General features: G+C 60.1%; 1 protein-coding gene across 1 annotated transcript in view; it reads left to right on the top strand.

Annotated features, from left to right (window-relative positions):
- Positions 1-15,258, top strand: part of LOC123669696 (dedicator of cytokinesis protein 7) — a 28,153-nt gene that overhangs the window by 7,351 nt on the left and 5,544 nt on the right. The window contains exons 9-17 of the mRNA XM_045603287.1: positions 2,710-2,847; positions 4,319-4,453; positions 4,925-5,071; positions 5,620-5,778; positions 6,023-6,199; positions 6,954-7,127; positions 13,491-13,621; positions 13,964-14,135; positions 14,898-15,078. Coding sequence (XP_045459243.1) covers positions 2,710-2,847; positions 4,319-4,453; positions 4,925-5,071; positions 5,620-5,778; positions 6,023-6,199; positions 6,954-7,127; positions 13,491-13,621; positions 13,964-14,135; positions 14,898-15,078 — 1,414 coding nt within the window. The remainder of the gene's footprint in view (positions 1-2,709; positions 2,848-4,318; positions 4,454-4,924; positions 5,072-5,619; positions 5,779-6,022; positions 6,200-6,953; positions 7,128-13,490; positions 13,622-13,963; positions 14,136-14,897; positions 15,079-15,258) is intronic.

Here is a 15,258-nt window from a genome sequence, read left to right as displayed (position 1 = left end):
AATAAGTGTCGGTATTTTCATTGACCCCCCCCCCCGCAGGCGGGTCGGGCGGGCGCGGCGGCGCGTGCCGCGAGCGCTGGCGCAAGCAGTGGGTGCGCGGCGCGGCGCGCTCGCGGCCCGCCTCGCCCGCGCGCGCCGCGCCCGCGCTGGCCGCCGCGCTGGCGGCCGACGTGGCGCTGGCGCTGCTGCAGGCGCTGGAGCTGGTGGCGCAGGTAAGATGTGCCGCGAGCGCTGGCGCAAGCAGTGGGTGCGCGGCGCGGCGCGCTCGCGGCCCGCCTCGCCCGCGCGCGCCGCGCCCGCGCTGGCCGCCGCGCTGGCGGCCGACGTGGCGCTGGCGCTGCTGCAGGCGCTGGAGCTGGTGGCGCAGGTAAGATGTGCCGCGAGCGCTGGCGCAAGCAGTGGGTGCGCGGCGCGGCGCGCTCGCGGCCCGCCTCGCCCGCGCGCGCCGCGCCCGCGCTGGCCGCCGCGCTGGCGGCCGACGTGGCGCTGGCGCTGCTGCAGGCGCTGGAGCTGGTGGCGCAGGTAAGATGTGCCGCGAGCGCTGGCGCAAGCAGTGGGTGCGCGGCGCGGCGCGCTCGCGGCCCGCCTCGCCCGCGCGCGCCGCGCCCGCGCTGGCCGCCGCGCTGGCGGCCGACGTGGCGCTGGCGCTGCTGCAGGCGCTGGAGCTGGTGGCGCAGGTAAGATGTGCCGCGAGCGCTGGCGCAAGCAGTGGGTGCGCGGCGCGGCGCGCTCGCGGCCCGCCTCGCCCGCGCGCGCCGCGCCCGCGCTGGCCGCCGCGCTGGCGGCCGACGTGGCGCTGGCGCTGCTGCAGGCGCTGGAGCTGGTGGCGCAGGTAAGATGTGCCGCGAGCGCTGGCGCAAGCAGTGGGTGCGCGGCGCGGCGCGCTCGCGGCCCGCCTCGCCCGCGCGCGCCGCGCCCGCGCTGGCCGCCGCGCTGGCGGCCGACGTGGCGCTGGCGCTGCTGCAGGCGCTGGAGCTGGTGGCGCAGGTAAGATGTGCCGCGAGCGCTGGCGCAAGCAGTGGGTGCGCGGCGCGGCGCGCTCGCGGCCCGCCTCGCCCGCGCGCGCCGCGCCCGCGCTGGCCGCCGCGCTGGCGGCCGACGTGGCGCTGGCGCTGCTGCAGGCGCTGGAGCTGGTGGCGCAGGTAAGATGTGCCGCGAGCGCTGGCGCAAGCAGTGGGTGCGCGGCGCGGCGCGCTCGCGGCCCGCCTCGCCCGCGCGCGCCGCGCCCGCGCTGGCCGCCGCGCTGGCGGCCGACGTGGCGCTGGCGCTGCTGCAGGCGCTGGAGCTGGTGGCGCAGGTAAGATGTGCCGCGAGCGCTGGCGCAAGCAGTGGGTGCGCGGCGCGGCGCGCTCGCGGCCCGCCTCGCCCGCGCGCGCCGCGCCCGCGCTGGCCGCCGCGCTGGCGGCCGACGTGGCGCTGGCGCTGCTGCAGGCGCTGGAGCTGGTGGCGCAGGTAAGATGTGCCGCGAGCGCTGGCGCAAGCAGTGGGTGCGCGGCGCGGCGCGCTCGCGGCCCGCCTCGCCCGCGCGCGCCGCGCCCGCGCTGGCCGCCGCGCTGGCGGCCGACGTGGCGCTGGCGCTGCTGCAGGCGCTGGAGCTGGTGGCGCAGGTAAGATGTGCCGCGAGCGCTGGCGCAAGCAGTGGGTGCGCGGCGCGGCGCGCTCGCGGCCCGCCTCGCCCGCGCGCGCCGCGCCCGCGCTGGCCGCCGCGCTGGCGGCCGACGTGGCGCTGGCGCTGCTGCAGGCGCTGGAGCTGGTGGCGCAGGTAAGATGTGCCGCGAGCGCTGGCGCAAGCAGTGGGTGCGCGGCGCGGCGCGCTCGCGGCCCGCCTCGCCCGCGCGCGCCGCGCCCGCGCTGGCCGCCGCGCTGGCGGCCGACGTGGCGCTGGCGCTGCTGCAGGCGCTGGAGCTGGTGGCGCAGGTAAGATGTGCCGCGAGCGCTGGCGCAAGCAGTGGGTGCGCGGCGCGGCGCGCTCGCGGCCCGCCTCGCCCGCGCGCGCCGCGCCCGCGCTGGCCGCCGCGCTGGCGGCCGACGTGGCGCTGGCGCTGCTGCAGGCGCTGGAGCTGGTGGCGCAGGTAAGATGTGCCGCGAGCGCTGGCGCAAGCAGTGGGTGCGCGGCGCGGCGCGCTCGCGGCCCGCCTCGCCCGCGCGCGCCGCGCCCGCGCTGGCCGCCGCGCTGGCGGCCGACGTGGCGCTGGCGCTGCTGCAGGCGCTGGAGCTGGTGGCGCAGGTAAGATGTGCCGCGAGCGCTGGCGCAAGCAGTGGGTGCGCGGCGCGGCGCGCTCGCGGCCCGCCTCGCCCGCGCGCGCCGCGCCCGCGCTGGCCGCCGCGCTGGCGGCCGACGTGGCGCTGGCGCTGCTGCAGGCGCTGGAGCTGGTGGCGCAGGTAAGATGTGCCGCGAGCGCTGGCGCAAGCAGTGGGTGCGCGGCGCGGCGCGCTCGCGGCCCGCCTCGCCCGCGCGCGCCGCGCCCGCGCTGGCCGCCGCGCTGGCGGCCGACGTGGCGCTGGCGCTGCTGCAGGCGCTGGAGCTGGTGGCGCAGGTAAGATGTGCCGCGAGCGCTGGCGCAAGCAGTGGGTGCGCGGCGCGGCGCGCTCGCGGCCCGCCTCGCCCGCGCGCGCCGCGCCCGCGCTGGCCGCCGCGCTGGCGGCCGACGTGGCGCTGGCGCTGCTGCAGGCGCTGGAGCTGGTGGCGCAGGTAAGATGTGCCGCGAGCGCTGGCGCAAGCAGTGGGTGCGCGGCGCGGCGCGCTCGCGGCCCGCCTCGCCCGCGCGCGCCGCGCCCGCGCTGGCCGCCGCGCTGGCGGCCGACGTGGCGCTGGCGCTGCTGCAGGCGCTGGAGCTGGTGGCGCAGGTGGCCCCCCCACTTACGAAAACTATTTCTTTTTTAACTCTCGATGGGAGTTGTAGCGTATACGCTTCAGCCTGTAATATCCCACTACTGGGCATAGGCCTCTTTCCCCATGTAGGAGAAGGATCAGAGCTTAATCCACCACGCTGCTCCACTGCGGGTTGGCGGATATATTCCTTACTATGAGTAACGATCGCTATCAGTTGTACATGATAACAACCGGGACCACGGGGCACGGTGGGGAGACCCACAAGGACTGCACAAACACCCAGACCACGGCAAACACCTGTATGGCCAATACAAATGTTTGTCATGTGCGGGGATCGAACCCGCAACCGCCAACGTAATAGGTACAATCCATGGCTGTAACCGTTACGCCAACGCGACGGTGTAGCGTATAATATTATATCATTACAGGCTATACAATCCACTGCTGGACATAGGCCTCCACAAGTTTACGCCAAAAATAACGTGAGGAGTTTTGCCCATAGTCACCACGCTAGGCAGGCGGATTGGTGACCGCAGCGCTGGCTTGTGTCGCACCGAAGACGCTGCTGCCCGTCTTCGACCTGTGTATTTCAAAGCCAGCAGTTAAATAATATAAGCATACATATATCTCAAAATTGAGTATAAATTACATGGAATTGATGAGATGATTCGACATGGTTCGATTTCCATCTTCACTCACAACCTTATATGGACACCCTGCCAGGATCCGTCTATGCTGTGTCGCTTGTGCTATATTACGAAATAAAACTTTACATTATTATACTTCGAACTTTAGTTGTGAGCAGTTTTAGGCAATCCAAGGTTGACCACCAAAGATGTTTCTATCTCTACTTCAGAGATATCCACTCATCATCACACATGAGCTCAAAAGTCAGGGGTCCAATGAAATCCCACCAAATCTCATTTAAACCGAGGGGGTATAATCGAAAATCTCACCTCAACTTCAAAAAATATAAAATATTAGATATTAAAAAAAAATTGAGTGTTTATTTTGCCTGCTAAAATAAATCTCATGGTTATAAAAATCGTTTACTTTTTGCTTTGAATTTTACATACTTGTACGCGCTTGCAATGTTCTTGGAGCTTTCATAGGTACTCACTAACCATCAACCAGACCATACTCTGGTTTAACGTCATAATAGTTGAAATAAAAAATATAAAACAATAAGCATCACAAAAGGCTAAATCTAAGCTAATTACTAATAAATAATAATTTATAACAAGTTTTCAATTTCGTATCCGCCTCGAAGGACCAAAAAAATACATAATGAAAATTGAGTACCTCAAAAATAGCAATCTAAAATCGAATTAACCTGATCGTTAATTATTAAACTCGTATCATTTTTATGAAAATATATCACTTTCTTTTTTAATTAATTTATCAGATGAATAAACTTCAAAATCAATTTCGGTCCATGTTATAAGTATAAAAATAAACTTATCTAAGATCTTATTATTCCGGCAGTCATGCAGCGGTCTGGAATGGGGTCAGTCTGCATGCAGCGGTGCTTTAGGCGTGTTGCTGAGAGCACTGCAGAGGAATCAGAGTGCGGTCGTACTACAGCATATGTTTGCGTCTGTACGCTCTCTTATACACAAGGTTTGTATGGATGACTAATAGTATTTGGTTATAAATTATTATTTATACCTTTTAAATCCATATCCTGATTTTAGAAAAAGCTTTGTTCTGCGTACAGACTATTAACTTTTGAACATCTCAGGTTTGACATAACGTTTCGTGAGTAAAATGAATCGTTTGCTAAATATAGACACAGGCAGACGTTTATTAAACTTTAAAAAAGTAACCATAAATTCTGTACGTGGTCAATCTGTGACTTGGCGGTTTCAAGCGCCGAGTGTACAGACACCCTACCCTCAAGGCTGGCAACGCGCTCGCAACCCCTAATGTTGCAGAAGTCCGTGGGTGACAGCAGCCATTTAACATCATATGGCACTGTCCGTTTGTTTGTCTCCCTGTTAAAAAAAAAATAAATAAATAAATAAATAAAAACAAATTGAACCTAGTCTTTTAATAAAATGTTGAATTAGTATTTGTGTGCGCGTGTCCCAGCTGGGCTGGTCGTGGTGCTCGGAGGAGGCGGGGCCGGGCACGTGCCGCGTGCTGCTGCGGCACTGCGCCGCGCTGGGCGCCGGCGCGCGCGCGCACGCCGCCGCCGCGCTCTACGCGCTCATGCGGCACCACTACCACCTCGGCAACGTGAGCACACACACACTCATGACAGACTACGCCACTACCACCTCGGCAACGTGAGCACACACACACTCATGACAGACTACGCCACTACCACCTCGCCAACGTGAGCGCACACACACATACACACATAAAGTGAGAGAGGGACACACACGTAGACGGATCCCTACTTGGCAACATCAGTACACACACGGACACATATGTAGATAGATACGTTCATATGGCATTACTACCACCTTGGCAACGTGAGCACATATACACACATACATATGTACACACCCGAGCGCTCGCAGGCACGTATACACACAAGCATGCACATTTATAATATACATCTAACTCGCTGCCTCAACATAACATGTTTATCAAACTTACATGACAACACTTAAAGCGGTACGGTTCCGAAACTATTTTAGGCAAGAGACCCCCTGTTCCAAATTGATCTGATACCTCAGACTCCCATAGCGATATTATTTAACAATACTGTCTTTTCTTATTTATCAGCAATACAAAATAAATAAATAAAAATATTGATATTTTGTTTTAAATGTTTTCAGAACTTTAGCCGAGTTAAGATGCAAGTGACCATGTCGCTATCATCTCTAGTGGGAACTTCGACCACTTTTAGCGAAGAATCTCTTCGACGCGCGCTCAAAACCGTGCTTATGTATGCAGAACACGACCAGGACTTACAAGATACCAATTTTCCTGAACAGGTATGATATTAGATTACCGGAACCATTTTTAGCTAATTATAATTTGTTTTCTGTGATAAAAAATTTTTGGTTGACAATTTGTTTTCTGTGCAAAATTGCATAAATATTGCCCATCCTTTTCTTTTTATCCTTTTCTAAATATATGATTTTGGCCATTCTGCAAATGATGTCTGTCTGATTACTTTTGATATGATTAAAAATGAATTGACACAAGAATACAACACAAATTCTGAATAATCTCCAGGTGAAAGACCTCGTGTTCAACTTGCACATGATCTTAAGCGACACGGTGAAGATGAAGGAGTTCCAAGAGGATCCCGAGATGCTGCTGGACCTCATGCACCGCATCGCGCGCGGTTACCAGCACAGCCCCGATCTGCGGCTCACGTGGCTCAGTAACATGGCTCAAAAGCACATGGAGGTACACTGCCTATATTTTACGTTTTCTGTTTTTTGAGGGGGGGGGGGGGGAATTTTACTTGCTGCATCTGAACAAAAATAGCATTCTTATCTGTATTATTGTATAGATTCAACACAGGTGCATAAGAGACAGCTTTAGATTTGGTTTATGAGAGTTACATTTTTTTTACCTTGAGCCCCTCTTGCAATTGATACGGCCATTTTAGTGTTTGCCAATACTTTTCCTTTTAGTTTTTAACCGAAAGTATGACGCTAATTACAATATATAGTCTGTTCGAAGAGAAGAGATACCAAATGTAAACAAAGTCCATCATTTTTTCGTAGCGACGACGGAATAAACAAAATATAGTCGATCTCTTTCTATCTTGTTTGTTTGCTATCTGCTGCACGTCTCTCTACAAGGTCGAACGATATTTTAACTGGCCTTGAAAACAATCGGACCGCGTACCCTTTGAATTTGTATTATTTATTTTTATTTCATTTCGTGTCCTGAAGCGCTCGGGTGATTTTTATATTTCAATAATTATTATTAAAGAAGTATCTAATCTTAAATACATAATTATATTTAATTAATTATATTAAATTCAGTAATTACAAAATATAAATATATTTTACATTTAAAATTTTTGTGTAAGTAAAAAAAAAAAGGTTACAAAACCCTGCATAGTTGAATGACCTCGCATTTGGTTTGTTTACATTTGGTATCTCGGCTCGTTGAACGCACTATACATTATTGTTTATCGTTCGTCTGCCAGCGTTCCAACCACCTGGAAGCCGGCATGTGCCTCGTGCATGGCGCGGCGCTGGTGGCCGAGCAGCTGCGCGCGCGTGGGCGGGGCGCCGCGCTGCTGGCGCGCGTCACGCACAACGCGCTGGACGAGAGCTGCGCCGACCCGCTGCACCACCACCTCACGGCGCACGAGCTGCAGGTGCGGCGCCCGTTTGTGTCTGTCGCTACCGCCGTCCTCTCTACTGCGTCACGTCACGCACAACGCGCTGGACGAGAGCTGCGCCGACCCGCTGCACCACCACCTCACGGCGCACGAGCTGCAGGTGCGGCGCCCGTTTGTGTCTGTCGCTACCGCCGTCCTCTCTACTGCGTCACGTCACGCACAACGCGCTGGACGAGAGCTGCGCCGACCCGCTGCACCACCACCTCACGGCGCACGAGCTGCAGGTGCGGCGCCCGTTTGTGTCTGTCGCTACCGCCGTCCTCTCTACTGCGTCACGTCACGCACAACGCGCTGGACGAGAGCTGCGCCGACCCGCTGCACCACCACCTCACGGCGCACGAGCTGCAGGTGCGGCGCCCGTTTGTGTCTGTCGCTACCGCCGTCCTCTCTACTGCGTCACGTCACGCACAACGCGCTGGACGAGAGCTGCGCCGACCCGCTGCACCACCACCTCACGGCGCACGAGCTGCAGGTGCGGCGCCCGTTTGTGTCTGTCGCTACCGCCGTCCTCTCTACTGCGTCACGTCACGCACAACGCGCTGGACGAGAGCTGCGCCGACCCGCTGCACCACCACCTCACGGCGCACGAGCTGCAGGTGCGGCGCCCGTTTGTGTCTGTCGCCGCCGCCGTCCTCTCTACTGCGTCACGTCACGCACAACGCGCTGGACGAGAGCTGCGCCGACCCGCTGCACCACCACCTCACGGCGCACGAGCTGCAGGTGCGGCGCCCGTTTGTGTCTGTCGCTACCGCCGTCCTCTCTACTGCGTCACGTCACGCACAACGCGCTGGACGAGAGCTGCGCCGACCCGCTGCACCACCACCTCACGGCGCACGAGCTGCAGGTGCGGCGCCCGTTTGTGTCTGTCGCTACCGCCGTCCTCTCTACTGCGTCACGTCACGCACAACGCGCTGGACGAGAGCTGCGCCGACCCGCTGCACCACCACCTCACGGCGCACGAGCTGCAGGTGCGGCGCCCGTTTGTGTCTGTCGCTACCGCCGTCCTCTCTACTGCGTCTCGTCACGCACAACGCGCTGGACGAGAGCTGCGCCGACCCGCTGCACCACCACCTCACGGCGCACGAGCTGCAGGTGCGGCGCCCGTTTGTGTCTGTCGCTACCGCCGTCCTCTCTACTGCGTCACGTCACGCACAACGCGCTGGACGAGAGCTGCGCCGACCCGCTGCACCACCACCTCACGGCGCACGAGCTGCAGGTGCGGCGCCCGTTTGTGTCTGTCGCTACCGCCGTCCTCTCTACTGCGTCACGTCACGCACAACGCGCTGGACGAGAGCTGCGCCGACCCGCTGCACCACCACCTCACGGCGCACGAGCTGCAGGTGCGGCGCCCGTTTGTGTCTGTCGCTACCGCCGTCCTCTCTACTGCGTCACGTCACGCACAACGCGCTGGACGAGAGCTGCGCCGACCCGCTGCACCACCACCTCACGGCGCACGAGCTGCAGGTGCGGCGCCCGTTTGTGTCTGTCGCTACCGCCGTCCTCTCTACTGCGTCACGTCACGCACAACGCGCTGGACGAGAGCTGCGCCGACCCGCTGCACCACCACCTCACGGCGCACGAGCTGCAGGTGCGGCGCCCGTTTGTGTCTGTCGCCACTGCCGTCCTCTCTACTGCGTCACGTCACGCACAACGCGCTGGACGAGAGCTGCGCCGACCCGCTGCACCACCACCTCACGGCGCACGAGCTGCAGGTGCGGCGCCCGTTTGTGTCTGTCGCTACCGCCGTCCTCTCTACTGCGTCACGTCACGCACAACGCGCTGGACGAGAGCTGCGCCGACCCGCTGCACCACCACCTCACGGCGCACGAGCTGCAGGTGCGGCGCCCGTTTGTGTCTGTCGCTACCGCCGTCCTCTCTACTGCGTCTCGTCACGCACAACGCGCTGGACGAGAGCTGCGCCGACCCGCTGCACCACCACCTCACGGCGCACGAGCTGCAGGTGCGGCGCCCGTTTGTGTCTGTCGCTACCGCCGTCCTCTCTACTGCGTCACGTCACGCACAACGCGCTGGACGAGAGCTGCGCCGACCCGCTGCACCACCACCTCACGGCGCACGAGCTGCAGGTGCGGCGCCCGTTTGTGTCTGTCGCTACCGCCGTCCTCTCTACTGCGTCACGTCACGCACAACGCGCTGGACGAGAGCTGCGCCGACCCGCTGCACCACCACCTCACGGCGCACGAGCTGCAGGTGCGGCGCCCGTTTGTGTCTGTCGCTACCGCCGTCCTCTCTACTGCGTCACGTCACGCACAACGCGCTGGACGAGAGCTGCGCCGACCCGCTGCACCACCACCTCACGGCGCACGAGCTGCAGGTGCGGCGCCCGTTTGTGTCTGTCGCTACCGCCGTCCTCTCTACTGCGTCACGTCACGCACAACGCGCTGGACGAGAGCTGCGCCGACCCGCTGCACCACCACCTCACGGCGCACGAGCTGCAGGTGCGGCGCCCGTTTGTGTCTGTCGCTACCGCCGTCCTCTCTACTGCGTCACGTCACGCACAACGCGCTGGACGAGAGCTGCGCCGACCCGCTGCACCACCACCTCACGGCGCACGAGCTGCAGGTGCGGCGCCCGTTTGTGTCTGTCGCTACCGCCGTCCTCTCTACTGCGTCACGTCACGCACAACGCGCTGGACGAGAGCTGCGCCGACCCGCTGCACCACCACCTCACGGCGCACGAGCTGCAGGTGCGGCGCCCGTTTGTGTCTGTCGCTACCGCCGTCCTCTCTACTGCGTCACGTCACGCACAACGCGCTGGACGAGAGCTGCGCCGACCCGCTGCACCACCACCTCACGGCGCACGAGCTGCAGGTGCGGCGCCCGTTTGTGTCTGTCGCTACCGCCGTCCTCTCTACTGCGTCACGTCACGCACAACGCGCTGGACGAGAGCTGCGCCGACCCGCTGCACCACCACCTCACGGCGCACGAGCTGCAGGTGCGGCGCCCGTTTGTGTCTGTCGCTACCGCCGTCCTCTCTACTGCGTCACGTCACGCACAACGCGCTGGACGAGAGCTGCGCCGACCCGCTGCACCACCACCTCACGGCGCACGAGCTGCAGGTGCGGCGCCCGTTTGTGTCTGTCGCTACCGCCGTCCTCTCTACTGCGTCACGTCACGCACAACGCGCTGGACGAGAGCTGCGCCGACCCGCTGCACCACCACCTCACGGCGCACGAGCTGCAGGTGCGGCGCCCGTTTGTGTCTGTCGCCACTGCCGTCCTCTCTACTGCGTCACGTCACGCACAACGCGCTGGACGAGAGCTGCGCCGACCCGCTGCACCACCACCTCACGGCGCACGAGCTGCAGGTGCGGCGCCCGTTTGTGTCTGTCGCTACCGCCGTCCTCTCTACTGCGTCACGTCACGCACAACGCGCTGGACGAGAGCTGCGCCGACCCGCTGCACCACCACCTCACGGCGCACGAGCTGCAGGTGCGGCGCCCGTTTGTGTCTGTCGCTACCGCCGTCCTCTCTACTGCGTCACGTCACGCACAACGCGCTGGACGAGAGCTGCGCCGACCCGCTGCACCACCACCTCACGGCGCACGAGCTGCAGGTGCGGCGCCCGTTTGTGTCTGTCGCTACCGCCGTCCTCTCTACTGCGTCTCGTCACGCACAACGCGCTGGACGAGAGCTGCGCCGACCCGCTGCACCACCACCTCACGGCGCACGAGCTGCAGGTGCGGCGCCCGTTTGTGTCTGTCGCTACCGCCGTCCTCTCTACTGCGTCACGTCACGCACAACGCGCTGGACGAGAGCTGCGCCGACCCGCTGCACCACCACCTCACGGCGCACGAGCTGCAGGTGCGGCGCCCGTTTGTGTCTGTCGCTACCGCCGTCCTCTCTACTGCGTCACGTCACGCACAACGCGCTGGACGAGAGCTGCGCCGACCCGCTGCACCACCACCTCACGGCGCACGAGCTGCAGGTGCGGCGCCCGTTTGTGTCTGTCGCTACCGCCGTCCTCTCTACTGCGTCACGTCACGCACAACGCGCTGGACGAGAGCTGCGCCGACCCGCTGCACCACCACCTCACGGCGCACGAGCTGCAGGTGCGGCGCCCGTTTGTGTCTGTCGCCACTGCCGTCCTCTCTACTGCGTCACGTCACGCACAACGCGCTGGACGAGAGCTGCGCCGACCCGCTGCACCACCACCTCACGGCGCACGAGCTGCAGGTGCGGCGCCCGTTTGTGTCTGTCGCTACCGCCGTCCTCTCTACTGCGTCACGTCACGCACAACGCGCTGGACGAGAGCTGCGCCGACCCGCTGCACCACCACCTCACGGCGCACGAGCTGCAGGTGCGGCGCCCGTTTGTGTCTGTCGCTACCGCCGTCCTCTCTACTGCGTCACGTCACGCACAACGCGCTGGACGAGAGCTGCGCCGACCCGCTGCACCACCACCTCACGGCGCACGAGCTGCAGGTGCGGCGCCCGTTTGTGTCTGTCGCTACCGCCGTCCTCTCTACTGCGTCACGTCACGCACAACGCGCTGGACGAGAGCTGCGCCGACCCGCTGCACCACCACCTCACGGCGCACGAGCTGCAGGTGCGGCGCCCGTTTGTGTCTGTCGCCACTGCCGTCCTCTCTACTGCGTCACGTCACGCACAACGCGCTGGACGAGAGCTGCGCCGACCCGCTGCACCACCACCTCACGGCGCACGAGCTGCAGGTGCGGCGCCCGTTTGTGTCTGTCGCTACCGCCGTCCTCTCTACTGCGTCACGTCACGCACAACGCGCTGGACGAGAGCTGCGCCGACCCGCTGCACCACCACCTCACGGCGCACGAGCTGCAGGTGCGGCGCCCGTTTGTGTCTGTCGCTACCGCCGTCCTCTCTACTGCGTCACGTCACGCACAACGCGCTGGACGAGAGCTGCGCCGACCCGCTGCACCACCACCTCACGGCGCACGAGCTGCAGGTGCGGCGCCCGTTTGTGTCTGTCGCCACTGCCGTCCTCTCTACTGCGTCACGTCACGCACAACGCGCTGGACGAGAGCTGCGCCGACCCGCTGCACCACCACCTCACGGCGCCCGAGCTGCAGGTGCGGCGCCCGTTTGTGTCTGTCGCCGCTGCCGTCCTCTCTACTGCGTCACGTCACGCACAACGCGCTGGACGAGAGCTGCGCCGACCCGCTGCACCACCACCTCACGGCGCACGAGCTGCAGGTGCGGCGCCCGTTTGTGTCTGTCGCCACTGCCGTCCTCTCTACTGCGTCACGTCACGCACAACGCGCTGGACGAGAGCTGCGCCGACCCGCTGCACCACCACCTCACGGCGCACGAGCTGCAGGTGCGGCGCCCGTTTGTGTCTGTCGCTACCGCCGTCCTCTCTACTGCGTCACGTCACGCACAACGCGCTGGACGAGAGCTGCGCCGACCCGCTGCACCACCACCTCACGGCGCACGAGCTGCAGGTGCGGCGCCCGTTTGTGTCTGTCGCCACTGCCGTCCTCTCTACTGCGTCACGTCACGCACAACGCGCTGGACGAGAGCTGCGCCGACCCGCTGCACCACCACCTCACGGCGCAAGAGCTGCAGGTGCGGCGCCCGTTTGTGTCTGTCGCCGCTGCCGTCCTCTCTACTGCGTCACGTCACGCACAACGCGCTGGACGAGAGCTGCGCCGACCCGCTGCACCACCACCTCACGGCGCACGAGCTGCAGGTGCGGCGCCCGTTTGTGTCTGTCGCCGCTGCCGTCCTCTCTACTGCGTCACGTCACGCACAACGCGCTGGACGAGAGCTGCGCCGACCCGCTGCACCACCACCTCACGGCGCACGAGCTGCAGGTGCGGCGCCCGTTTGTGTCTGTCGCCACTGCCGTCCTCTCTACTGCGTCACGTCACGCACAACGCGCTGGACGAGAGCTGCGCCGACCCGCTGCACCACCACCTCACGGCGCACGAGCTGCAGGTGCGGCGCCCGTTTGTGTCTGTCGCCACTGCCGTCCTCTCTACTGCGTCACGTCACGCACAACGCGCTGGACGAGAGCTGCGCCGACCCGCTGCACCACCACCTCACGGCGCACGAGCTGCAGGTGCGGCGCCCGTTTGTGTCTGTCGCCACTGCCGTCCTCTCTACTGCGTCACGTCACGCACAACGCGCTGGACGAGAGCTGCGCCGACCCGCTGCACCACCACCTCACGGTCCATTTTGTTTGTGTTGCGATGCTTCTAACGTTGCAAGACTTCTGGTTGCAGACGTCTATAGGATAGGGTAATCGTTTACCATCATATGAGCCGTACAATTGTTTTCCAAACTAGTTCCAAAAAAGTACGTCAAATGAACTCTTAAGATCTTCAAACATTATCGTTACCTGCGCAGGCGCTACTGGAACACGCAGCCAGTGAGCTGATGACGGCCGGCATGTACGAGACCGTGAACGAGGTGTACAAGGTGCTCATACCCATCGCTGAGGAGAGCCGCGACTATAAGAAGCTGGCTAACATTCACGGGTAAACATGCCTATTTATATTTATCTTTCAGCAAGAAAACCCATTAAATGGTCCAAAAAAAATTCCTATATCGAATAACTACCGGCAACGCACCTGCAATTCCTCTTTGTGTTGCAGATGTCCATGGGCATTCTTATAAAAAAAAGCCAAATCTCATCATTCCCACAGCCTTTTTCTGCCTTACTTCCCTGTTTCTTTCCTTCAACTATTTAGCGGACAACGTTTTGACCTTCAAGTTCTATTGGCAGACACGTCAAGTATTACAAGTTATGCTTGCTCCTTTATCAGCAACAAAAAACCGACATTACCGTAACCCTCATTAAATCAACCGTTCTTTACCAGTAAACTGAACGAAGCGTTTACCCGCATCGAGCAACTACACGGCAAGCGCGTGTTTGGCACGTACTTCCGCGTGTCGTTCTACGGGGCGCGCTTCGGAGACCTGGATGGAGAGGAGTTCGTGTACAAGGAACACGCGCTCACTAAGTTGCCGGAGATCTTCAGCAGGTTGGAGGTAGGGCATTTGTTGGTGACGAGGAAAAGTAAAGTTAAAAGATCCTTTAATAGCCTAAGATGTGGAAAAAAAAGTTGATGGATTACCTATTAGGGTTTTGAAGTTTATATGTACAAGAGAGTACAAGTAGCACACGCACTCACTCAGTTGCCGGAGATATTAAGCAAGCTGGAGAATAGGCATTTGTTAAACCTCAGTTATATGACTACCTATTGAGGTTATGTCATTGTCACAAGTACGAGAAAGCATTTGAAAGTTTTGTTTCCAATTACGTTTTTTGGGAGACCTTTGAGGTAAAAGAAGTTAACTGTTAAGTAAATTCTTTAGGTGGGGTTATAATGACTTCAACTGGACATCTGTCTATTTTTTAACGTTCGCAATAGTACAAATATGATTTTTGTAGGAAAAGGATATGACCAATGTGGCCGATGGAGAAAAAATTTAAGGAGTCACAGCGGAAAATGTCCTGCTCAAAATCTAGAGTGGCTCGATTAAGGGAGTACCTCAACCTTATAGAAGATCACAGCTAAATAATATTGCTCTCAAGCAGTGTTATACTTCTGTCTCTGTGGTAAGTAAGGTAGCCAGAACTACTGGTCAGGCGTCACTGTGTCCTACATATACGAAACGTAACTGGCTCTGAGAGAAAGAGAGAAAGAAAATGTGTGCTCGCGCCTCTCTCTTGCTCCGTTCGCCTCGCCCAAAAAGGGTTTTACTTCAAAAACTACTGGTTACGAGTATTGCATACGAACAATGTTTCAGAACTTCTACGGCCAACGATTCGGAGCAGAAAACGTTGTGATAATTAAAGATTCAAACGTTGTGGACGTGAGCGCGCTGGATCCAGACAAGGCGTACATACAGATAACGTATGTGGAGCCGTACTTCGAGCCGCACGAGCTACGCACGAGACTCACGCACTACGAGCGCAACTACAACATTAGTGAGGGACATTTACATACCAAAGACCTTTAGAGATGGGCTAATTTTAAAAGATAGGTACGGTGGTACGGGTATTGCGCATCGGGCAGGGGCACAAACAGGAAGTAGCTAACGGAATATAGTTTTATGATAAAGATAAGGGGTTAAAGGTCGGTGCTCAATAACCGTCCCGTAACTATAA

This window comes from Melitaea cinxia, chromosome 3 (assembly GCF_905220565.1).
Source record: "Melitaea cinxia chromosome 3, ilMelCinx1.1, whole genome shotgun sequence".
Taxonomy (NCBI): domain Eukaryota; kingdom Metazoa; phylum Arthropoda; class Insecta; order Lepidoptera; family Nymphalidae; genus Melitaea; species Melitaea cinxia.
Note: the sequence above shows the minus strand (reverse complement) of the source record. Positions and strands in the feature narration are given on the sequence as shown.